The sequence below is a fragment of the Terrapene carolina genome, unplaced genomic scaffold (assembly GCF_002925995.2).
Source record: "Terrapene carolina triunguis isolate 2854851 unplaced genomic scaffold, T_m_triunguis-2.0 Scaffold234, whole genome shotgun sequence".
In the NCBI taxonomy this organism is placed as follows: domain Eukaryota; kingdom Metazoa; phylum Chordata; order Testudines; family Emydidae; genus Terrapene; species Terrapene triunguis.
The window spans coordinates 17,521,091-17,543,996 of record NW_020664585.1 but is presented as its reverse complement, the minus strand read 5'-3'; the positions used below and the strand labels follow the sequence as shown (position 1 = coordinate 17,543,996).

At 43.7% G+C, this 22,906-nt stretch overlaps 1 protein-coding gene across 1 annotated transcript in view; it reads left to right on the top strand.

Annotated features, from left to right (window-relative positions):
* Nucleotides 1-12,395: 12,395 nt before the first annotated feature.
* The window catches only part of PPM1F (protein phosphatase, Mg2+/Mn2+ dependent 1F), a 30,074-nt gene continuing 19,563 nt past the window's right edge, over nt 12,396-22,906 (top strand). The window contains exon 1 of the mRNA XM_026656873.2: nt 12,396-12,657. Within this exon, the coding sequence (XP_026512658.1) occupies nt 12,482-12,657 (176 nt within the window). The 5' untranslated portion in view covers nt 12,396-12,481. The remainder of the gene's footprint in view (nt 12,658-22,906) is intronic.

Sequence of the window (22,906 nt, the reverse complement as noted above, 5' to 3'; positions counted from 1 at the left end):
TTATCTGGGCACAGTGCATGGAGGGGACGGAGGAAAATTCAGGAAACTTACCTATAAGAATTACTTGTACGTGGCAGAAAAAGAGACGTAAACTCTCCCTTTGTATCATTCTCTAGTAGCTTTTGTCAGAGCTATAAGAGCTGATTCAGATCATTGTCCCATTGTTGTAACCTTAAGATGAGGCTTTGAAAATGAGGCTCATTTGTGTCTTTTTAGGATGGGTCTCCAAAAATGAGGAATGATGATGGGCTGTTAAATTGTCAAATCAGGACCTGCAATAGGAAGAAAGCCGCACTGGTCACTTCAAAGCTGTAATTACGTACTGGATGAGGAAAATGTTGCCCACGGATTTGTAAGGAGTATGAAGATGACGGTATGACAGTGAACATTATAGAATCATAGAAATGTAGGGCTGGAAGAGACTTGGAGTCATTTCATCCATCTCCCCCATGCTGAGGCAGGTTTAAATACACACCGTCCCTGACAGGTGTTTGACTAACCTGTTCTTAAAAACCTTGAAAGATGGATATTCCACAGCCTCCCTAGGTAACCTGTTCCAGTACCTAAAGTGTGGTGCCCAAAACTGGACACAGTATGCCTGCCTGAGGCCTCACCAGTGCTGAGTAAAGTGAAACAGTTACCTCCATGTCTTACATATGACACTCCTGTTAATACCTCTTGGGGCCAAATTCTGACCCCCTGTTCTGGTCCTTTTTATGCTGCTCTAGTAACATAAAAGGGAGAAGCAGGCCCCAAGGAGCATTCCCATAGGGAAGAAGCGTGTAGGGTGGGCATATGCAGCCCTCTGCTGTCCTCTCTCATGATCCCTGGTATAGGGGCATGCCAGAAGAAGACATGGTGTGCATGCGGGGAGGAATGGTAAGAGTATTCTGGGCTCCAGCAATTCTGGACTGCAGAGCAACTCAGGCAGCCAGATAAAGCTGCTGTAAATTAGAGCAGTCCCTAGGAGCTGCACTTACTTTCTGAGAGGCACAGTACAGAACCTGACCCTCGTCATACATCATGTGCCATCACCGTTTCCTGGATTTTTGTTTACTGTTGAGCTGATGATGAATAGGGTTTGTGCCACCTGTACCCCAAAGGCTTGTTTTACCACTGGCAAAAGCAGGGTGCCATCAAAATTTTATATGGAGCACAGATGCAGAAGCGATGGGTGTCAGATAAATCTCTGTATGAATAAATGTTTATAAATATATTGGGTTTTTACCATAGCTCAAAATAGGCATTTGCTCTTGTGTGTGTTAAAACTGAGAACTGCATTCCAGCATGAAATATACACCCAGCAACTGGTCGCATGATTCGTGGGCAATAGAAAAATGACAAGCCGCGGCCAATGGCACTGGAGAGCCCTGCTGTTTTTATTGGTCTGTTTTATGCATTTTCTGAACCACCGAACCCAAATAAGGGCATGTCTCCACTAGAATCGCTACAGCGGCGCAGTTGTACCAATGTAGCTGCACCACTGTAGCGCTGCTAGTGCAAATGCTATGCCACCGGGAGAGAGCTCTTCCATCGGCATAATTACTCCACCTCCCCGAGCAGCAGTAGCTATGTCAGCGGGAGAGCTTCTCCCACCAACGAAGCATTATCCACACCGGTGCTTAGGTTGGTGTAACCTACGTCGCTCAGGAGGTCTGGGGGGGGAGGAGGGGTTCACACGCCTGAGCCACTTAAGTTATATTGAAGTTAAGCGCTAGTGTGTACAAGGCCTAAGGCATGACGTCACAGTCTAAAACCTGCTTCTTGCATAAAGTGTTCTTTTTCTTCTATAAACACTGAATCTTAGGCTTGGTCTACACTTACCCCCCCAAGTCGAAGTAAGGTACGCAAATTCAGCTACGTGAATAACGTAGCTGAATTCGACATACCTTACTTCTAACTTACCGCGGTTCAGACGCGGTCCACACGCGGCAGGCAGGCTCCCCGTCGACTCCGCGGTACTCCTCTCGTTGAGCTGGAGTACCGCAGTCGACAGCGAGCACTTCCTGGTTCGATTTATCGCGACCAGACGCGATAAATCGAACCAGGAAGTTCGATTTCCAGCCGCCGAACTAGCGGCTAAGTATAGACCAGCCCTTAGTGGAATAAGAGCTTTAGAGCATTAACATGGGATAGCTTCTTTTCAGGCCTTAAAGTTCAGTTTGCAACATTTTTTCTCAGCCCCATAACAATTAAACATTTATGTTCGTATCCATGGGGGAGCTCTCGTTGACTCCATTCTATTCTAATCCTCTCTGCTCTTCTGTGCTTCCTCCTTGAGCAGCATTCTAATGGGGCAGAATGAAAATGCCTATCTGCTTTAATAGATTCCACTGTCCATGTGCTAGACTGGCAATTGGTGGTGACTTTGCTGTGATATATGCTGTGATCGCCCCCAAAGTGTGGAATTCATATCCTCTTGGCAATCCGCCATTCCTCCTTGCTTTTGAACAATACCTGAGAACATTTTTCCCTTCCGAAATTGCTTTTATTATAACTTCTGGCCACAGATAGACAACCTTTCCCCTTCTATCTATGCAGGGCCTCTATTTCTCCTGGGGCCTGATCTTGCAAGGTGCTGTGCACGTTCCAGTAGCAGAGTGCCATCACTGCCACTGACATCACAGGAGTGGGCCTCTAGTTTGTAATTTTAAGGGTGGCTTTATTCAATTTTTTTTTAAATATATTAATAGATTGTTCAGACTCCCAAGTGCCTGTGTCTTTACAAATGCTCTTTCCTTTGAGCGTATTGGCAGGGGTTGGTCCCTGATTGCTGCAGGATGGAAATGGCCCAGCAGAGGGCAGCAAAGAATAACTAAAATGGCATGTTTGCTGTGGTGTTGTAGCCCTGTTGGTCCTGGGATATGAGAGAGACAAGGTGGGTGAAGTAATACCTTTTATTGGACCAACTTCTGTTGGTGGAAGGTACAAACTTTCAAACTACACAGAGCTCTTCAGGTCTGGGGAAGGAAACAGAGTGTCTGGTGGCATGGTTATCTTCGCTCTCCTCTTCTGAGTGTGGTGAAGATTTGCACGTCAAGCTGTCACTGGCAATTGTTTCCCACAGAAGAGAAGGCGAGAACAGTGAGGTGACTGGGAATTTTGAGTATCTATTTAAAACAGACTGGATGAAAGGCGCATTCTGGGTTTTATTTTAAAAAGCACAAAAGGGGGAGAGAATTTTCAAATGGACGAGGCCCCTGGAGATGCATCTCTAACATTCAGGTGAGCTTTGTATATCTCATGCTTCTGGATCGTCTTGTGAAAAGTCAGATCTGTCAAGTTACAGAGGAGCTATAGCAGTAGCTCACAAACTTTTTTACTGGTGACCCCTTTCACATAGCAAGTCTCTGATTGCGACCCCCCCCCCCATAAATTAAAAACACTTTTTTATATATTTAACACTATTATAAATGTTGGAGGCAAAGCGGGGTTTGGGGTGGAGGTTGACCACTCGCAACCCCCCATGTAATAACCTTGCGATCCCCTGAGTGGTCCCGACCCCCAGTTTGAGAACCCCTGAGCTATAGCTTATAAAATTGATCTTTTCTACCTTTGCATTACTTCCCTAGGGTAAACTCATTGTGAGGAGAACTTGCGTATATTATTTAAAACCTTTCCTTTAAAATGTGTGTTGTGTGACTTTTCAATCCCTTTTGGAAAAGGAGAGGGTGGTGTGGAAAAAGTGGCTGTGTGCAGGCTTCAGTTGGCTCCTGTACGACGTGTAAGACAACAAAAATAAATGTGACTTATAGTTTTCAGCTGCAATTTTTGTCCCTGCCTGAGGAGGCACTAATGTACCGTACGGTCACAGCTGGAGTAACAATTAGGCTTCTTGGGAGCATAGGTGCTATATAAGGTGAACAGGCAGTGAAAGACAGAGGCTTAAGAGTAGAGAGAGTATCAGAATCTGGACTTCAAGGAAACTGGGGATAGGAGATGATTTTTATCTGAAGGGAGAAGGGATGTGATCTCTGGATGGGAAGACAGATACAATGCAGAGGACAAAGATAGAACGGGTGGTAGACAGGGTAATGTTAAGGCAAGCAGCAAGAGGACTAATTTATTCCAAGTTTGGGCTCACTCATGTAAATTGTTTATATCTGGGTAATTTTTGCTCTCAAAAGAAAGTGTAATGTTACTGGTGGAGGGTACTTCTAGTGTGCTCCATCCCCTACAAAGATTTAATTTGTTTGAAGTTGCCCAACTGATAGCTTCTCAGGTTTAGAATTTACTTCCTAGATTGCTATCTTTCCAAAATGCTTTCAGGGTTTCAGGACTCATAAATGAAATGAAAAGTGAATAAACTATACCATGATTGAAACATATACAATATGTAGGAATAGAACTTGTTCTCACAACCTTTCGCCCTCATACCTTTTCCAGAATAACTAGAGATGGAGCTAAACTAGGACCTATAATCTAAAATCTGTGCCTTCCCCTGCATTTTGGGGGGATTGAGAATGAAATCACCAGATTCAAACCTTAAAATTTTGGGATTAGATCCAGACCTATGGAGAAGCCTGTTTTCAAATCCCATTCAGCTGAGGCTCAAGATGACAGAACCCACTTTCACTTTCTTGGGCCCAAAGTGTGAGAAGAATGACTCTACAAGTACAAGGCTCTGCCCATGTGGAGCAGTTTGCAGGATTGGGGTCTTAGTTGCTAATGGCCTTTTCTCTTTTCAGTGTGTATTTAAAAGCTGAGGGAGCAGGGTTAGAATGAACTTGGCCCTGCTGGCTAAAAAACTTGGGAGCAGAGAAGCCTTTAACACATGGCTAACTCAGGGTTTGATGCTGCATTGTGTTGAGAAGAGCCCTAAACTCCCTTTACCAGGAGCTTGGAGAGCTCAGCCCCTTGAAGAACTGAGCCCTGAACCATGTAATTTAAAGCCTGTGGTAAAGGTTATAATGATACATGGTTCTTATGTAGCCCTTTATATTTTCAAAGAACTTTACAAACTCCCTTGTGAGCTACCCACATGTAACAATGCACAAGGTTTTAACACAAAGACCCCTCCCCATTTTGTTTCCAGAGATAGCTCTTGTGTTCCAAAATATGTGAATGTATATTATCAGCTTTTTTTGATGGGATGGAGAAGAAACAGGAACTTAAACGGTCTTGAATCGACATGTCTGGGAAGAATGGGGGTGGGGGGAATAGACTCAGGGATTCAATACATTGCAGCTACATGCAGCAATACTGAAGTCATTGAGTTCTAGTTATTGCTGAACTTGCTTAATCTATAGTCAGCTAGAAATGCTACCCTAGCAGAGTTCCGTAATGGAGTCAACAGCCAGCACAATGGGCAGATAAACTGGTAACAATGGCCAACTCTTTTCTAAAGCTGGTCTAATTGGACACAATCCTCAATTTTTATTTTACACCAGCTGAGGATTTGGCCCCATATTCTTGTCCTAAATGGTGTAGGGGTGCTATCTGCAGTTTAGCAGCTGCCGTGTTTCAACCTAGAGGTGGCTGCATTTTAGTGGTGGATGAAGTGATTGCTATGTATATAATTATAAAGTTCCTTCTGGATGAGGGTTGATATATAAACAGAACAGTGAATTTGGTGGTCACTTTAGTAGGGTTTCTCAGTCGTAGAATCCCTTCTAACTGGCTTTGAAACAATTGTTGTTAATGAGACTGTGGGGAGACTTTCCCCATTGCAGAAAAATCATAGCGGGGATGAGAGGACAAATTGTGAATTCTGGTAGGTTAACATAGTCATGGGGAGCCAATATATTTCCCTTACTTGTTCTCTCACTTTTCCAGTTGGGACTTTGCAAAAGCCAATTAGTATAAACCAATGGAGCACAGACTATATTTCCTATAGGATAGGATAGCCTTGCTTTGCTTTAGCTTCCTGTGGTTCTACTTTGACTGAATTTTAAATGAAAATTATCAAGACTCTTTCTCCTGTTTTGTTGGAGGCTCCCCAAGATGGCCAGCTTCACACTTTGAGAATTGCTGGTGTAAGGAAACTCACCTTTCAATGGCTAGGAACTCCTGGTTCTTGGGTACTGCACTCTACCCTGGCTTTCCAGCAGCCGGCTTCTTGTTCCTTCATCCTCCAAAATAGTAATTCTGTGTATAAATGGGTTACGTCACTCCATTATTTTGGACTACATCTTGAAGCTACTATAGTATTTGATTTATATAGTGGATTAATTGGTGATTGCACAGTTAGGAAGTGATAAGCATAGAATCTTTTTTAATCCCTCTAGTGCAAAGGTAGTATTTCCAACAGTTCTTGGACTGAAATAATTGAATGAATTTGTCCTTCATGTCTATCAGAGCAAAATACTGGCCCTGTTGGATTTTAGTGATGATTATTTTGGATTGGGAGGGGCTTGTGCTCTGGATACTGCACAACTTTCAAGGTGACTATGGCTAAGAGGTAGACAAGTATGGTGTTCTGACATTTGAGCTAATCTAGCAAAAAGTGAAGCAGAAATGTCTGTGTTTAACCCACAGCTCTACAAGATAGAGGCCAAGAATCCCTCTGTTAAATAGCACCCTAATACAGAGCAGTTTATATGAAAGGCACTAAGCCATGGCGAGTGGCGTCTAAAAGTGGAGTTGTTAAATGACAATCCAGGTTTCTCCTGCTGTAAATCAATAATTAGAATGCTCTGGATGGTTGGAACATTTGGCTTATTACAGCTTGTGATTCAGTGACTCAATATTCCTGGCTCCCTGTTAGGTCAAACACAACACAGCACCATTTGGTACATTATTTTGCATGCTGTGTGGTGTGCTGGCTGTGCTATGCTCCTCTTGGAGCTATTCAATGCTCTTGCTCAAGTTTTGCTTCTGCTTTTGTGTGCGCCTGTTGCTTGAGGTTGTTGGGGGGGATTGCGGAAGGCAGTTTTGCAAACAGGTGATTGGCCCAACAAGAAAGTAAAACTTACCAGCAGCAGCTCAAAGTGTACACTGGAAGCTGCTGTTGTCGATGGAGTCTGAAGATGGCTAAGGTGTGCATAGATGACATGTTGCCTTTCTTGGGGTCAAGGAGGAGAGGATAGAATATAACTAGGATTAAGGATTTTAAGTTACGAAGAGGAAGATTTAGGCAATTAGATTTCATATCAGGGTAGACTTTCCGACAGAGCTGTTAGATTGTGTAATAGTCTCCAGAGGGAAGTGCTAAAAGGCCCTTCTGTTGGGGCATTGAAAATTGAGACTAACTAGAAGACCAAAGAAATAAATTCAGTCCCGCACTTGATAAAATAATAGATCTTTTCCATCTCTAGACTATATGGGTCAAATCAGAAGAATGGCATTGTAGCCTAGATGCATCTGGTACAACTCTTCTAGGTGGGTGCTTGTGTTGGTTCTCAGGGTACCCAGGACCAAGTCACCTTCTTACCCTCGTCTCTAGTGTGAACTTATTAGCCACTCAAGGGCACTCCTCTGGGCTATGCCAGCCCTGTCTTTGCCTTGCAGGTTAACAATAGAGGCACCCAAGTCCCTTTGAAGCATTTCCCTGTGATCCAGCTCCTGGTGTTTGCTAGTCACAAAAATCCGAGGGTCCTCTGCCTCCAAAGGAGCTGTGTACCCTAGTTTACCAGTTTTCCATAAACCACCGCTCCTGTATAACACACAGCACTTGTGAGCACTTACAATAATACAAAAGTAGGTTATTTTAAAAGAATAAAGATTCAATTAGAAACAGAGTGATGAAAACAAATGGTTACAATACAAAATGAAATAATAAAATGCAAACTAGGGCCTACAGTTACAAATAGTCATCTTTCCTATCTAATAAAGTAGGTTTTCCCCCAAAGTTCAATATGCCGCAGAGCTGTCTGGCTTCATGGGAACCAGGATCCAACCTTGGAAACATCCCCACTCTAATAGATATCTCCTCAATTAATGAATCCAGAGTGCCTCTACCCATTCTGGGTTATACTAGAACAGTCTTTTGTCTTTATTCACAGACAGGGCCATCCCCTGTCTGTTACAATGTTCACTTTTTACCTCGAGCTGGTTTTGATTGTTGCTGTTGTCTTTTTGATAGTTTTCCATTAACTGTCTTATGATGGGGCAATGGTAGACAATTGAGCCTTGCATTACATCGCTGGCTAACCAAAGAGGGGTGACAACTCCCTCCTGCATGAATAGGCTATCATGGAACAATGTTAAAAATTATATAGTACACAGTTAAGAGAAGACTGTCTGTACATCTGGGTAGAGTGCTTAGATTATCCACAAATACAAAGTTTGTTTTTAAAGTCATAAGCTACATATAGTGCATAATCAGCAATAACCCAAATTTAGGTGTATAAATTTAAGAATACAGTTTAGATATTAGGATCCAAGTATTCGGGTACATCACTCATGAAAAGTTATACAGAGAGTTGGTGGTGGAAAGCAGCTACAGCAGTGAGTGAAGATTTGTCCCTCAGTAACTGAGAATTTAGGGTAGGTTGTCCATTTAGAAAATACAATCCATGAGGAAAGTATTTTAGTTACTTTCACAACTGCGCTTCTCATTGGCACTCCAGCTCATCCCTCCTGGTATTGCCGATGTCCGGTGATGTGTTCTATATAGATGTCCCTCGACCACCTGATTGCAGCCGACACCATGAGTTGCCACATCAGCCGAGTGTAGCACTGACTGATTCCACGTTCTCTCAATACTTGCTCATTACTGGGGTCCCATGCGCCCAGGGCTCCGACGATCAGCGTGTGTCTGAACCTGGTAACTGTTAGCTCTCAAGGTTTCAGCCAGAGGGGTGTATTTCTCCACCTTTTTAACTCGGGTGTCGTGGAAGGTCGGGGTCCTGTTCTCGAAGGGCACTGTGACGTCCACCATCATGATCTTCTTCTGGTCCTCATTGGTGATGACGATGTCCGCTTGCAGTTGGCTGTCGGTTCTGAGGATGGCAGAGTTCATGGCCACCTTCTATTACTCTCTGGTGATGCCTTTTAACCTTAAAACCATAAGAGTATAAACTTCAATATAGTTACATTATTCCTTAAATACTACCTGTATGCCCATCACGCCATGATTATGAACACTGATAAGTTGCAAGCTTTCAAAAGAGACTTTATATGTTTCTCTTTATGGATCAATACTTTAAGCAATCTATCTGATGTAGTGAGTTTGTCAGGTCTGAGATGAGAGCTCTTTGCAGAGAACAGGGGCACCTTTGCAAAGGGGCCTTTGTGTCAGTGTTCTTTTGTAAGTTTTGTTTTGTTTTGTTTTTTTCCAGAGGGGCCTAAAGGTATTATCAGTCTATCTTCTTTAGTCCTCTTTTAAGATCCCAACTTTGGACCTCAGAGGGATATTTCTGTCTAGTTTAGAGAGAGATTGACATCCCATGGTACAATCCAGAGCAGTTTGGGGCTGCATCACCACCTGCCTCGCAGCCTGGGTGCCTCACAAAACTTTGCTGCTGTAACTCCCAACGTGGACCCCTCACAAACAGCCAAGCAGCATACAGGTCACACCCTGTGTCGGGTGTGAATACAGGGGTGCATTCGGTCACATAGATACTTCTCCATTTCTCTATCAGAGGTGCCAGTAGATGAGGATGAAATTCAAAGTAATGGTTGATGACAAGTCAACAGTATTAATGAAAGTAATTAATTAATTACTAAAGCTGGTTGAGAAACAGGAGGGAAAATCAAACTGTGACACATGGCCAGAAAGGATTAAACATCCTGCAAAATAAATAACCCTCAAAAGACATGTGGAGGGATAATGTTTGTGGTTTTGTGGGTATTTACATATGTATGAATAGGGTCGACAATGTAATCAACAGCCCCTGTCTATGCTGTATTCTGGTAGTTCAGAGATCAAAAGAACATCCTAGCATTTAAATTAATTGTAAACACGGGATATCTCGGTATTCATCTCTCTTTGAAATATACTGTGAATGGTGGAAGTACAAGCAAATTGCCTTATTGTAATTCTATAGCTAAGTACTGGAGATGGACCTCCTTCAAAGTTATCCTAATGACCTTTTGTTCCCAGAGGAACTCCCAACTTGTCAAAGAGGACATGAAATTGTATAAAAGATCGTTGGGTCCTGATTCTGTCATCTCAGATCTGCTTGAGGCTTCATACAGGGGAAGCTTAGGCAAAAGGACTGAGATCCCAGTCCTAGCCTGGAACACCCTGCAATGACATTGGACTATGAACTATTTCTGAAAGAACTCTTTGCAACTACAAAGCTCACCATCTCTGCTATGAATCTGAACCTCAATGAATTGAACTCGTCTGTATGTATATTGATCTTTTAACCATACTCTTTTGTTTTTTAATAAATTTTTAGTTTAGATAATAAGAATTGGCTGTAGCGTGTATTTGGGTAAGATCTGAAACCTTCATTAACCTGGGAGGTAATGTGTCTGACCCTTTGGGATTGGTAGAACCTTTTATTTTATATGATGAAATAAGATTTTCAGGCATCTTCATTGTATTTGACTTAGGTACGTGGATGGAGGCCTGAGACTGGATCATTTTAAGGTAACTGTTGTTCGGACTTCTGAGTAACTGTTTTATGCTTTCTTGGTAAATCTAAGTATTGGAATATCCACCAGCTTTTTGGGGATTGTCTGCCCCATTCTTTGCAGTTCACCCTAATTGAGTGACCAAGCTGGCCCCCACTGGGACCCCAGTCACACAAACCTTTTAAAAATAGTTTTGCAAAAATAATTTCAAACTTTGAAAATTTTTTGATCACCTCAGTAGCGGATTAAAAAAAAAATCCTGACAGATTAATAAATGTTTCCTCTTTTTGTTCAAATTCTGATTTTAAGTTGTTTGAAATTATTAATATAGACTGGATCTGCTGCTGCCCCTTCTGTTGGACTATTTAATAGGATTTTGGAATAGGTTTAAAGTGTGCTACTTCCCAGTCACACTGCCCTCATTAACATAGTAGGGGAGAGGATACAACTAAACCTGGAGACAAATGGCAGAAACATGGAAATACAGAGGATCAAGTGGTTCATTAATGGAATACGTAGGACTGAGTTGCTTAAGCTCCAGTCTTGCGAAGACTTATGCACATGCTTACATTTATGTGGTGACTAGTTCCATTAACCTCAATGGAACTCATGTGCTTAAAGTTAAACAGATGTTAAGGCTGTGCAGCAGGGGTACCTTATTTCCTTGAAGATGTGGCAGATATCCATTTTGAAAAGAATCACAGGGGGAGGAAGGAACCTGCTATAGCTGAGAACGTGAGTGTTCTTAAAGACAAGGTTTATCATTTCAGGGGGAATGAAAGCCAACGTTGGGATATGAACATCAGGGCTTGAAATGACTAAGTGTAGGTGAAATATACCTATGCCGCTTCTAACCCACAAAACTATGCACCCCACTGAGCCATACATATTTAGTTTACAGCGGCATGTCTTAACTTCCACTCCTAACCATTAGTAATTTCTGTCCCTGTAACCTGATGGATGTACCTGCCCGTTACAGTGGGTTAAGGGTGAGGGCAAATGTCTCCCTGCACCAGGCCCTGCGCTCTAGAGTGGGATCATCTGCCTCACAGGGCCAACCAAAGCTCTGTTGTGGTGCAGTATCCTTAGGCTTAGGGGGAGATTCTTACTTGAGTCATGAGGTCATAAGGGAATCTTGTCCCCTTGGCTCCTCAACTGAGCACATGCACCACATGTCTGAAGCTGCCCTGGGTGCCTATTGAGCAGGATTGCTATGGTAACAGCTCAGCAGCAGAGCTAAGGAACCAGAATTTGTAGCCTGTGGACCATTTCCCATCTCCAGAGGGAATTTCAAAAGGAGCAGGGCAGCCTCAGGGGCACCCGTTGAGGCTCTGGGCATGGGCAGGTGCAGGCAGGAGCCCAAGGGGGCAGTTGGCTGGCCTGCTTTCCAGTGAAACGTTTGACCCAATCATACGCTCTGTGCTGGAGGATCAGCGTTTTCCAGTGGAAAAGTATCAGGCGGCTGACCCCAGCAGCAGCCCAGGGTGAGACTGTCGATGAGGTGGTGTGAAGCATTTAAAAAATCCTTTGCAATATTTTGTTTCTTTGATGGAAAAATTGAAAAGGGGGGGGGGGAGAAGGGTTCTCCAGGTCAGCCCCCACTGCCTCTCCCTGGGCCTTGGCCAATGCTTAATTTGTAATGAACGAGGTGCTGGGCCTCAACCACTTTTTTATGTTCATAACTGGTGCAGCAAGGGGCGGGGGGGGGAGAGAGAGAGAGAGAGAGAGAGAGAGAGTGTGTGTGTGTGCCCTGCCCCAGCCACCACCGACCCCCAGCCGGATGGCTCCTGGCCCCGCCCCCTCAGCCTCGGCCCCGCCCCCTGCATCTGGTCCCTCCTCTGCCCGCTCCCTCCCTGTTGCCCTTAAAGCCGCCGTCTCGGGTGGTTGGTGGCCTCGCTCCGCACACCCCTCCCCCCCGGCGGCGCGTGGCGCGCCCCGCTCCAGGCAAGGCGGCTGCCGCGCCCGCCGGGCCGTACCAACGTGGCTGCCGCGCCCGCCGGGCCGTACCAACGCGGCCATGGCCATGCCCGCGGAGGCGGCCCGGGGTGTCCTGGGCTCCCTGCTGCGGGACTTCCCGTCCCCGCTGGGCCCGGAGGATCCCCTGCCCTGGAGCGCGCAGGGCAGCGCCGCCCTCAGCAGGGCCGAGGCGCCGGGGGAGCTGGCCGAGCTGGCCAGGCGCTTCCTGGGCGGCAGGTGAGAGCGGCGGCGGGAGGCTGTACCCGCCGGGCGGGACGGCGCGGGAGAGTGAAGCTGCGCTGGGGCTGTGCCTGTCAGCCGGGGTGGGGGGTTGGCAGGTGGCTGTGCCTGTCAGCTGGGGGTGGGGGGGGGGGGGAGAGGGGGGGGGGGGCTGGCAGGGGGCTGTGCCTGTCAGCCGGGGCTGGGGGGTACAGTAGAGCTGGAGAGGGCTGGGGAGGCTGTGCCTGTTAGCTGTGGCTTGGAGGGCAGTAAAGCTGGGGAAAATGGGGGTTGTGCCTGTCGGCTGGAGGGCACTGGAGGGGGCTGTGCCCATTAGCTGGGGGAGGGGGACACACAGTAGAGCTGGAGAGGGATGGGGAGGCTGTGCCTGCCAACCAGGAGGCGGCTGGGGAGACTGTGCCTGTGCCCCTCAGCTGGGGATGAGAGCGGGCTGTGCCCACTGTGCGGGAGGGGGAAGAAAGGAGAGTATTGTGCCCACTGGGGATGGGGGCTGTTAGTGGGGGGGGGGGGTTAAATAATGTGGGTGTATGATTGGGTGGGTTGGTGCAGGGGAGTGAGGGGCTATACCATGTCTCTTTTCTTATGCCCATGGGTTGGGGCACATGCGCTGTTACTGAGTAACTGGCTCTCTGCCCTATGCAATGCTGAAAGCTGAGCTATCTGTATTGTGCTGACACTTCCAACTTTACATGGTAGGGTTGGGAGACCCCTGTGTCCAGGGTGCCTATGCAGGCTTGACAACACTCCTTAAAGTCATCTGGGGCATGAACCAGAATGATAGTCACCCCATGGTAAGCAGTGAAACTGGTACAAGGTGGCAAAGATGTGCAGATGCACATTGGTGTAACTGCAGAGAGTGAAGCTCCATGCATGCAAACAGGAGTAATGGCGAGTCTAGGATAGGAAAACATTGCTATCACCTGTTTAGTTGCACTGGTGTTCACCACACTAGGAGCTTTAGGTGGACTGGCATATGTGATTAGACTTGCTCTGAGCCAGGTTACATGACATAATACACCAACATCCTTTTTGCACTAGGATTCCTAGTGTTGCTAATGTCCGTGGAACTTAACAGATGTGCGGTATGGTAGGAAATCTTCAGAAAACATCCCTAACCTTGACAGGGCCCTTGGTATTGTTGTTGTGCTATCTACTGCTTGAATTGGACTAAGTTTAAAGAGATGTTGTCTTGAAATCTAACTAGTATTAAAAACACAAAACAAACGTAAACACAAGGTTTTTTTAATACACATGCTTCTCGAACCCCTGCAAACTTTTGTGATTTTACAGTCTCATTTTCTTTTAAAAATGTTTCTTTCTTTTTGCTTTGTGACAGATGCACATAAATGGGGGAAACTAAAGGTCCCAATCCTCCAACTGGATTTATGCGAGTGAGCCCGGGATTTCAGAGTGGGTCTTGGTGGGTGCTGTGTTCCACCCGTGCGTAGATCCAGTTGCAGGATGAAGGCCTAAATGATTAACTCAGCATGGAACACAGCTCGCTATGCACAAAGGACTGTCAAATGCACAAAATAAACTGAAAAAACACAATTTTTCAGACTTACCCAAGCTGACTTCAATTGAAGTATGATACTTCTAACTAGAATAGATACAAATATTTAAACAAAGTTGACGTTGTCATTTTCAGCTTCAAGACTGCAATTCTTAACAACTTGCCATTATAAACTTATGCTGCTTTAATGATCCTACATCACAATTTCAAGGGAAATATTTTTTTCTCTTTGATCCTAATTGGTGGAGGCTCCTTCTGATAGACTCATAGATTTTAAGGCTTGAAGGGCCTATCATGATCATCCAGTATGACCACCTGCACATTGCAGGACACAGAACCTCCCCCACTCACTCATGTAGTAGGCTCCATAACCTCTGGCTTTGTTGTTGCTTTATAATTTAATCAGTAAATGATGATTCTCTACCCAGCCAGAACAACCACATTATCTTATTATGTAACACTTTGACGTCTGATTCTCTTCCCTCCCATTGTCTGTCTGCCTGTTTGTTATATTTTGTCTCTGGTAAGCACTTCAGAGTAGGGACCATATTTTATATGCTCTGCAAAGCACCTACCACAGTCTGTGCTTTATAAAAGGTAATAATTACAGGGGACTTGCAGAAGAATATTGTGGATTTATGTAGATTTTCACAGGTCTTCTAAATAAAAAGATGGCTTTGTGCAGTCAAAGCAGCTAGGGATTAATAAAGTGAAGAATGAGAGGAAAATTAAGATTGCTTCCATTTGGGTACACCCCCCCCCCCCCAACATGTGTAAATTGTGTATCCAACTTTCTGGTGTGGTGTGTGTGTGTCGACATTGCGTAGGGTTTTCAAAAGCATCCAGGTCATTTAGAAGTACCAGTCCCATTGACTTTCTTAGCAACTTGTGCTCCCAAGTCACCTAGGTGACTTTGAAATTCACATCTATTTGTTCAATGACATATCCAAGGCCATAAAAGGAATCTGATTTGGGACTAGAACTCAAGAGTTCCTGGCCCCATTGCAGTGCTCTGACCTCTAGACCACACTTAGAATCATAGGGTTGGAAGGGACCTCAGGAGGTCATCTAGTCCAACCCCTGCTCAAAGTAGGGCCAATCCCCAACTGGTCCCCTCAAGGATTGAGCTCACAACCCTGGGTTTAGCAGGTCAATGCTCAAACCACTGAGCTATCCCTCACCCTTGTCTCTTTGACAAATGCAATGATTTTATTTTCAGCACTTGAGTGCATAAAAAGCATAGCTTTGAAAGGATGTAAGTTTTCTCTGCAAAAGTCAAACATTTTAACATAATCTTTTAACTATTTAAAAAAAATGCAACTACAAGATATTCCTCTAATATCAGTGGCCTAAAAACTGTGATTGTCAGGCTATTATGGCTGGTGTATTAGATAGACCTTTCCAACACTAGAAATGCAAATTAAGTTTCTGATTAAGGTCAGAAATGAAAAGTAGTGTAGTGATCTCAAGACAGTCCCCATTTATGAACTTGTAACAGTTGTCTTTGATCAGAGCACTGTTTAATGAAAGTGTTGTATTTTAAGTTGGATCTGAAATAAAAGGTGTGCTCTGTGTTTTCTAAAGTGTTAGGAGATTAGAATGGTTCTGGATGTGCACTTTATGGATCCCACCAATGCACGGTGGTGCATGTCTTGAACAAACACCCAGCCAGCTAATCACCAAGTGAACCAACATGATGTTCCTAAAAGGAACTCTAGGGAGGAAAAAGGAGATCTCTGTGTTTTGGTCACCTGAAAAAGAACTAACTTTTAGGAATTGGGGCTTCTGCTAGTTTATAGCTGCAAATTCAGTACTGTTCTTGTGTGAATCAGTGAAAGTGGAGAGTCCAGGCTGCTTTTGCAGTGTTTTCATCCTGTCTGTCACTCATGCTGTTTACACAGCAAGGAGCTTACCCTGTCAGTAGCAGAATTCTTCACATACCTGCCCTCCAGCCAGTTGTGATTACATGGCCTATGTCTGAGAGTTCCTTGAGTCCCAAAACCTCATTCTAATCTCTCTCCCCGCTCCCCCCCAAACCAGGGTTATTTATTCTTGGTCTACTGCTAGAAAAATTCAGAGGGAGAGACAAGGCAGCTGTGTAACAAAGCAGAGTAGATAAAAATGGCATAGGGACCCACAACACACTTCTTCCTTGTGGAACACTCGGAAAAATCAGAAATAACTCTTTAATGAAGGACACAGTCATTTCATATTATCCCCTGCCTTTCCGTAGAAGGCAAAAAAGTGAAGCATGGAGTCTCATGCAGCATTGCTTAGGCACAGTACAGATAAATCTAAAATGCTAGATATTGAGGTCCAACTACAAAGAAAAGTTTTGCCATTCAGTTTGTGCTCTTGGAGCTGATGCAACTCTGGAACCAGAGGTAAAAAACATAACTCATTCCCAAAAGGGCTGCCATGTGGTGGAGGTGGTCGTCCAAATATTTGCATACAAGGGCAGAGAAATAATTTTTGGGAAAGACAGAAGTTTGTGAACACAGGGCTCTACCAGAGGAAGACTCTGGTATTCTGGCAGCACGCAGACTCATTTTTCATAATCTAATCAAAGACCATAACTAAACTCTCTAGACTGATGGTTTCATACAGTCTCTCTCACTCCTCCTCCCCACCATATTGAGGCTTTGCACAATAAATCATAATATAGTTTTAAAGGATAAAGAATCACAATTAGATTTTCAAACTAAAAACCAGACGAACAAATGGGGAAGACAAGGAAATGGCATGGGAGGAGAAAGAAAGGAAAGGGCTCTAAAAGCCATAATTTAAGAGAGAAAAAGCGATTCGATGCATGAGGGTTTTTGTTTAAAAGTGGTGAAGGCTGTCCATAGTCAAGGATGGGAGCAAGTTACGAAACTTAAGATCATCCAGCATAGATCCAGTCACCTGCTGCTGTAAGATGATTGTCAGTACAGACACTTATCATCAGGAATAGGCTCTAATATAGCCAGACCTACCACTGTTAGACTTCAAGAAAACAGCAGGGTCAGTTTAAAGCTTGGTGGTCGTTCTTTTCTTCTAGTCTGAGCTAGAATTGTACGAGAAGGCTTTGTGTAGTTTGAAATTTTGGCACTACAATATCCAACTTCTGTGGTGAAGAAGGGTCTTCTAGGTGATCAGATTGCAGTTTGGAATGAAACTCTGCCCGTGATTATTTTAATAATCTCTGCTTTGTCAATTACTTCATTTCCATCGTAGCCAGCATTGGTGTGTAGGTCAACTCTCGATGAGTCCGAGGGCTTGTCTACGTGGCACTGGCAAAACACACCAGAAGGGTGTGATCTGTAAAGTGCTCTAATGTTCTGCACTCTAACTGCCTTGTGTAAACTCTGCTAGTGCATTCTAAAATATCTAGATTGTATTAACATAGGAGTACATTAATATAAACTAGGTATCCTTAGAGTGCACCAGCTGGATCTGCACACAAGAGTAGAGCACTTTACAGATCACACCCTTCTGGTGTGCTTTGCTGCACCACATAGACAAGCCCAGAATTCATGGACTGGCAGCATCTTTGTTTCTTGAGATTGAGTCACAGGGGCCCCCACGAGAATATAGTATTCTATAGTATTGCAACTTTTTTTTATGGAAGGGGCCCCTGAAATTGCTTTGTCCCAGGCCCCCTGAATCCTCTGGGCAGCCCTGGGAATGAGTGGAAAGCTAAATGGGATTTTGCAAAGGACTCTGAGGACCACTAGTTTTGCGATTTATGGTGAAGAAGCAGCTAGCTAGCTCAAGCCCAATCTAACTCTTGCTCTCAATACCCTCTGTTGTCTTTATAAATGGCACTATGAATAATAGTTTTTTATAGCTCTGTAATTATGCACAGCACTTTACAGTCACGGTCAAATACTTTCCTTGTCTGAGAGATTGTGCAGTCTGAGGCATTGATCCTGTAAAGACTTGCACATGGGCTTAACTTTATACACTGTGAGTAGTGCGATTTAAGTCAACAGGATTGTTTGCATTCTGCCAAGTTAAACACATTCCTAAGCATTTGCAGAATGAGGGCTTGTGAGAACTTAAATAATGCTCTTATATTTTTTGTAGAATTTTTTATTTGAAATATATTTCCAGGTAAAAGTCACCTGCCATGAAGACTTACAGAAAATGGGTCAATGCGTAAGGTATCCAGAAATGCTTTCCAGTAGCTTTAAAAGTTTTAATTAATCTGAAATTTTATTAATTTACCCATACTAGAAAATAAAGTGAAATGTGTCCCTTCCTAATGTAGAAATGTTCCAGATTCCCTTTTCAAAGGAGCTGAAATTTATTAGAAGATGGTGGCTACTTGGTTACATACAATATAAAACACAAGCAGGTTTCCTGTTTGAAGAGACTCTACTACAATAATTGTTGTGAGACTCCTCCTAACTTCCTGTTTTGACTCTCTCCCCTACTGCCAATGCCTTTCTGACTGTTTTTTTGTTTTTGTTTTAATCTTTTGTTTGCCAGTACACATTCACCATCCTGTTGATGGTTTTCAATAAATGTCAAATATTTCCGTTCTCAATAAGTGTTTGTCCTCTCTCTTTTTCCTTCAGTTAATGTTAAATTTCTTTTCCAGGCATTCTGGTTTCAGAAAAACACTTTTTAAAAGGAAAATCTAAATTATTTTAATTTTGCCTCTAGATTAATTGTGACACCGGTTCCACTATATCGCAGTAACGCTCTGATCCAGCATTCCCATTTTTCAAAGGGCGCGTTATGTGCTTTTTATCTATTATTTCACCTTTTTCCCATTGCATCCCGATTTATTTTCCCTGACAGGGAGCCAAGTATTACTCCGAGATATGCAGATTGTGTTCTATGGGAAGTATCTGAGAGGAAAAAGGGTGCAATAGTGCTGCCATACATCTGGTACAGAGTACAGTTGCATTGGGAGAGAGAATAACTGGAAGTGCCTGGAATTATCTCAGAACTGGAAATAAGTGGGGGAGGAAGGAAAATTGTGCTTCTGACAAGTGAAATCTTCAGTCCTTGTGCAATGTGAGCACATTTTTCAAAAGCACCTAAGTTACACTGAGACTTAGGATAAAAAATCACTTTAGGTGCTTTTGAAAATTTTATCCTATGTGTATAAATTGAAAGTCAATAAATAGTTTTCATTAGGCTTTTAAATACAAGATGGATCCTAGTCACTCTTGTGGTTTAGTCTTGATTAGCTTGTGATGTATACAGATTCCTGGAATGTATTCCAGTTACATTATTTTTTAAATTAATTATATTTTAAATCTATAATAAAATCTGCTGTTTTAGGCCGGGCTGATAGAGCTGACTATTAAAGTTGCCTGACACTTCCTGTTATAAGCAACTGAAAACAGGGTCTTATAACTTTGCCAAATCTTCACCATTCGGGTTGAAATTTTCCATGCTGGGTGTCTACCTCAGGATGGATGTTTTGGAAAACTTCAGCCAAAATGGTAGAACAGTTTCCAAAAATGAGGCTAGGGAAAAATGTTTTGTCTATGTTAATTCCAGTGACCTTTTCTTTGAAAAGCTCTAGCAGCCCCATACGTGGTAGGAGGGACTTGAAATTTGGCAGGAGAGTGGCTTTTGTGTTTGGGCTTCTTGCTGTCCCCATGAAAATCTGCCCACATTTGGCCAGGTTATAAGCCTTTGAAAAATTGTACATGCTCTTTAGAGGTGACTTAGATTTTAGCAGTTAAATTCCCTAAAGAGCCAATGCACAGGGAGTATACTCCAATGCAGGGCAGAGCAGGACTTTTCCTGCAGTTGCAGCTCTGGGCTGCTGAGAGCCATATTGTGCCCCAGAACTGAGAGCAAAGATACTGTCTCTTTCTTGGTTTCTCAGGGCCAAACCCCACCCCCCAGTGCTGGGCCCAGGCAATGTGGAGGAGGAAGCTGCCTGATCTGAATGCAAAGAGAAGAGTCAGATCTATGCAGGGGGAGCAGATTGGGACAAGGAGCTTGAAGGGAAGGGGGCTGTGAGCTGTGGGTGGGGGAGGGGGGGAATAACTGTGGCTGGCTGGGAAAGAAAATGGACTTGGAACCAGGGAGAGAAATAGGATCACAGTAGCACTGGGAGCCAGTAGGGCTGAGATGCACTGGCTGGGCAAGGAGACTGGAGCTGAGCAGCATTTGGACAAGGGGAAGGAGGTGATGTGGGGAGAGGTGATAGATCTGATGAGGAGCCAAGGTGCAGAGAGGGAAGATTGTGATAAGGAGCTGGAAGGTTGAGAGGGGAACTTGGGATGCCTGGGCAAGGAGAGTGGGACAGGAATTCTGGAGGAATGAGGCTAGGACTTGCTATGGTAAAAATAGTATGTTAAAAGAATATTATTCAGGTTGTAAGGCAAGCACTCAACAATTAGGAAATGTGAGAATTAAGGTTGTCAGTGTTTGCTTTTGTGTAATTATGTATATAAAGAGAAAATGATCTGTCTTGTCCCTATCCTTCCCCTGAATCCTCCTTAACAGCTCCTACTCATCTCTCCGGTTTTTGGGTGATGCTGGTAACTTTGTTTTGACATGACCTCTGCTTTCAATAGTACTGTGATCCAGTAGTTTCAGTAGGGAATGGATTCACGTGACTTGGATTTTATTTATATATATATATATAAAATAATACAGTAGTGCAAAGTATGTAGAGACATTAAAAATATCTTAATGGAATGTAGTGGGCATACCAACATTGTTTTCACAGCAAGCCTTTAGAATAAGAGTGACTCATCCAGGAGTTACAGATTGTTGGTGATATCTCACGTGAAGCATGACTTTACAAATCATTCTTTCTGTACTCTGTAGTAGCATGATTGAAGGAAATCATGGGATTAACAGAAATGGCTGCCTCTTTCAGAAACCCCATTGTTCACACTAATCCATGGTCTTGTTGGAATCAGAAGCATCTTTTTAGAGTCCTGCACACAAGATGAAAATGACATAAATGTTAATGTGCTGTCATTTATTAACATAGCTTGCTAAACTAACCAGTGCATTTGCAGGTCTACACTACAGGGCTAAGTCAACCTAAGTTACACAACTTACAATAACGTAGCTGGAGTCGATGTACCTTAGGTCGAATTATTGTGGTGTCTATACGTGCTGGGCCGACGGGAGAAACTCTCTCCCATCAACTTACCTTATGCTTCTCGTTCCGGTGGAGGACCGGTGACGATGGGAGAGTGATTAGCGGTCGATTTAGCGGGTCTTCCCTAGACCCAAGTGTCGATGCCCCGGTAAGTGGGGACAAGCCCTAATAGTTGTTTGTGGCCAATGAAGCAGAATTTTGCCTTAAAATTTAATTTTAAATGAAGCTTCTTAAACATTTTAAAAACTTTATTTACTTTACATACAATAGTTTAGTTATATATTATAGACTTATAGAAAGAGACCTTCTAAAAATGTTAAAATGTATGACTGGCACGCGAAACTTTAAATTAGAATGAATAAATGAGGATTCGGCACAATACTTCTGAAAGGTTGCCGACCCCTGTTTTAGCCAGTCCTTCAGCCACCCACTGGCTAGGTTGTCAGTGGCACTGGGGACCCGATCGGCATAGCGCACCGCAGCCCAGAATCCCTGAGTGATCTGCCAGCCTCAGCCTCCCAAATAGCTGGGATTACAGGAACGCGCCACTGTGCCCAGTATGGTAGATAGTGCTGCTAGTAAAACCCTATAAAATATAGCTCAGAACATCTAGGTTCGTTTCAGGTTTAAAAAGGACACTGCAAAGCTATTTTTCCACATCTCACTTGGCAGTGTCCTGCTCTGCTTCCTGAAAATGCTAAGGAATCTTCAGTGAATTTCCTTTTGGGGGCTGAGTGGTAATTGGCAAGAATGGAAGGATGTGATGTGATGGTTTGTAATTCTTTCCTTCGCTCGGAGGGCAGAATCTACCAGGAATGTTGCACACTTCCTGTGATTAGAGGTCTCAGCGAGACTTGTGCATTACAGCATTTCCTGTGCTTTAAAGTTCTGTCTAGGGTCCAGCCCATACTGAGCCAAGGCTTTTGAAGGTAGAACCCTGCCTAGCCTGGAACCAAAGTATTGAACACTATTCTAATGTCAGCTAGAAACCTGGTTTAGCTTTCAATTCCATTCACAAGGCACCATAGGTAAATCTGGAAAAGATCCTCAACTGTGGCTCGTAATGGCCATTAAAATGATTTCTCTTCCTGTTTCACCCATTTTCTTTCCTGCTGTTTTTCTCATAATATTTTCTGTTTCCATCTCTGGAGATAGAACTTATATTGACACTTAATCATGGTACAAACACTTGCACCATTTCTAGGCTAAGATAAAAGGTGTGATGCTAGAATATCTTAGGTAACATGTTCTAACTAATAGCTTGTCTACATTAGATGTTTCAAACATATCTGGCTGAATGAAAGCTCAGATGGGAGTATAGGCTTTAACTTGACCAGCCTAGCACAGGTTAATGTATATGCTACTTTGTCTACACTAGACTTTTCGAACATGTTAGCACCTTTACATCATAGGCCTGGTCTACACTACTGCCTAAGTCAATGTAAGTTATGTCACTCAGAGGTGTGAGTCCGTCCCTCCCCCTCCCCCCCGCAACGTAACTTACATCAACTTAGCATGGTGTAGACACTGCTTTATGTCCTCAGGAGACACTCTCCTGGTCACGTAGCTTTCACCTCTCGTTTACATGCAGTAATTACGTTGACGGGAGAGCGTTCTCCTGTCGATGTAATGCGTCTTCACCAGACATGCTAAATCAATGCAGC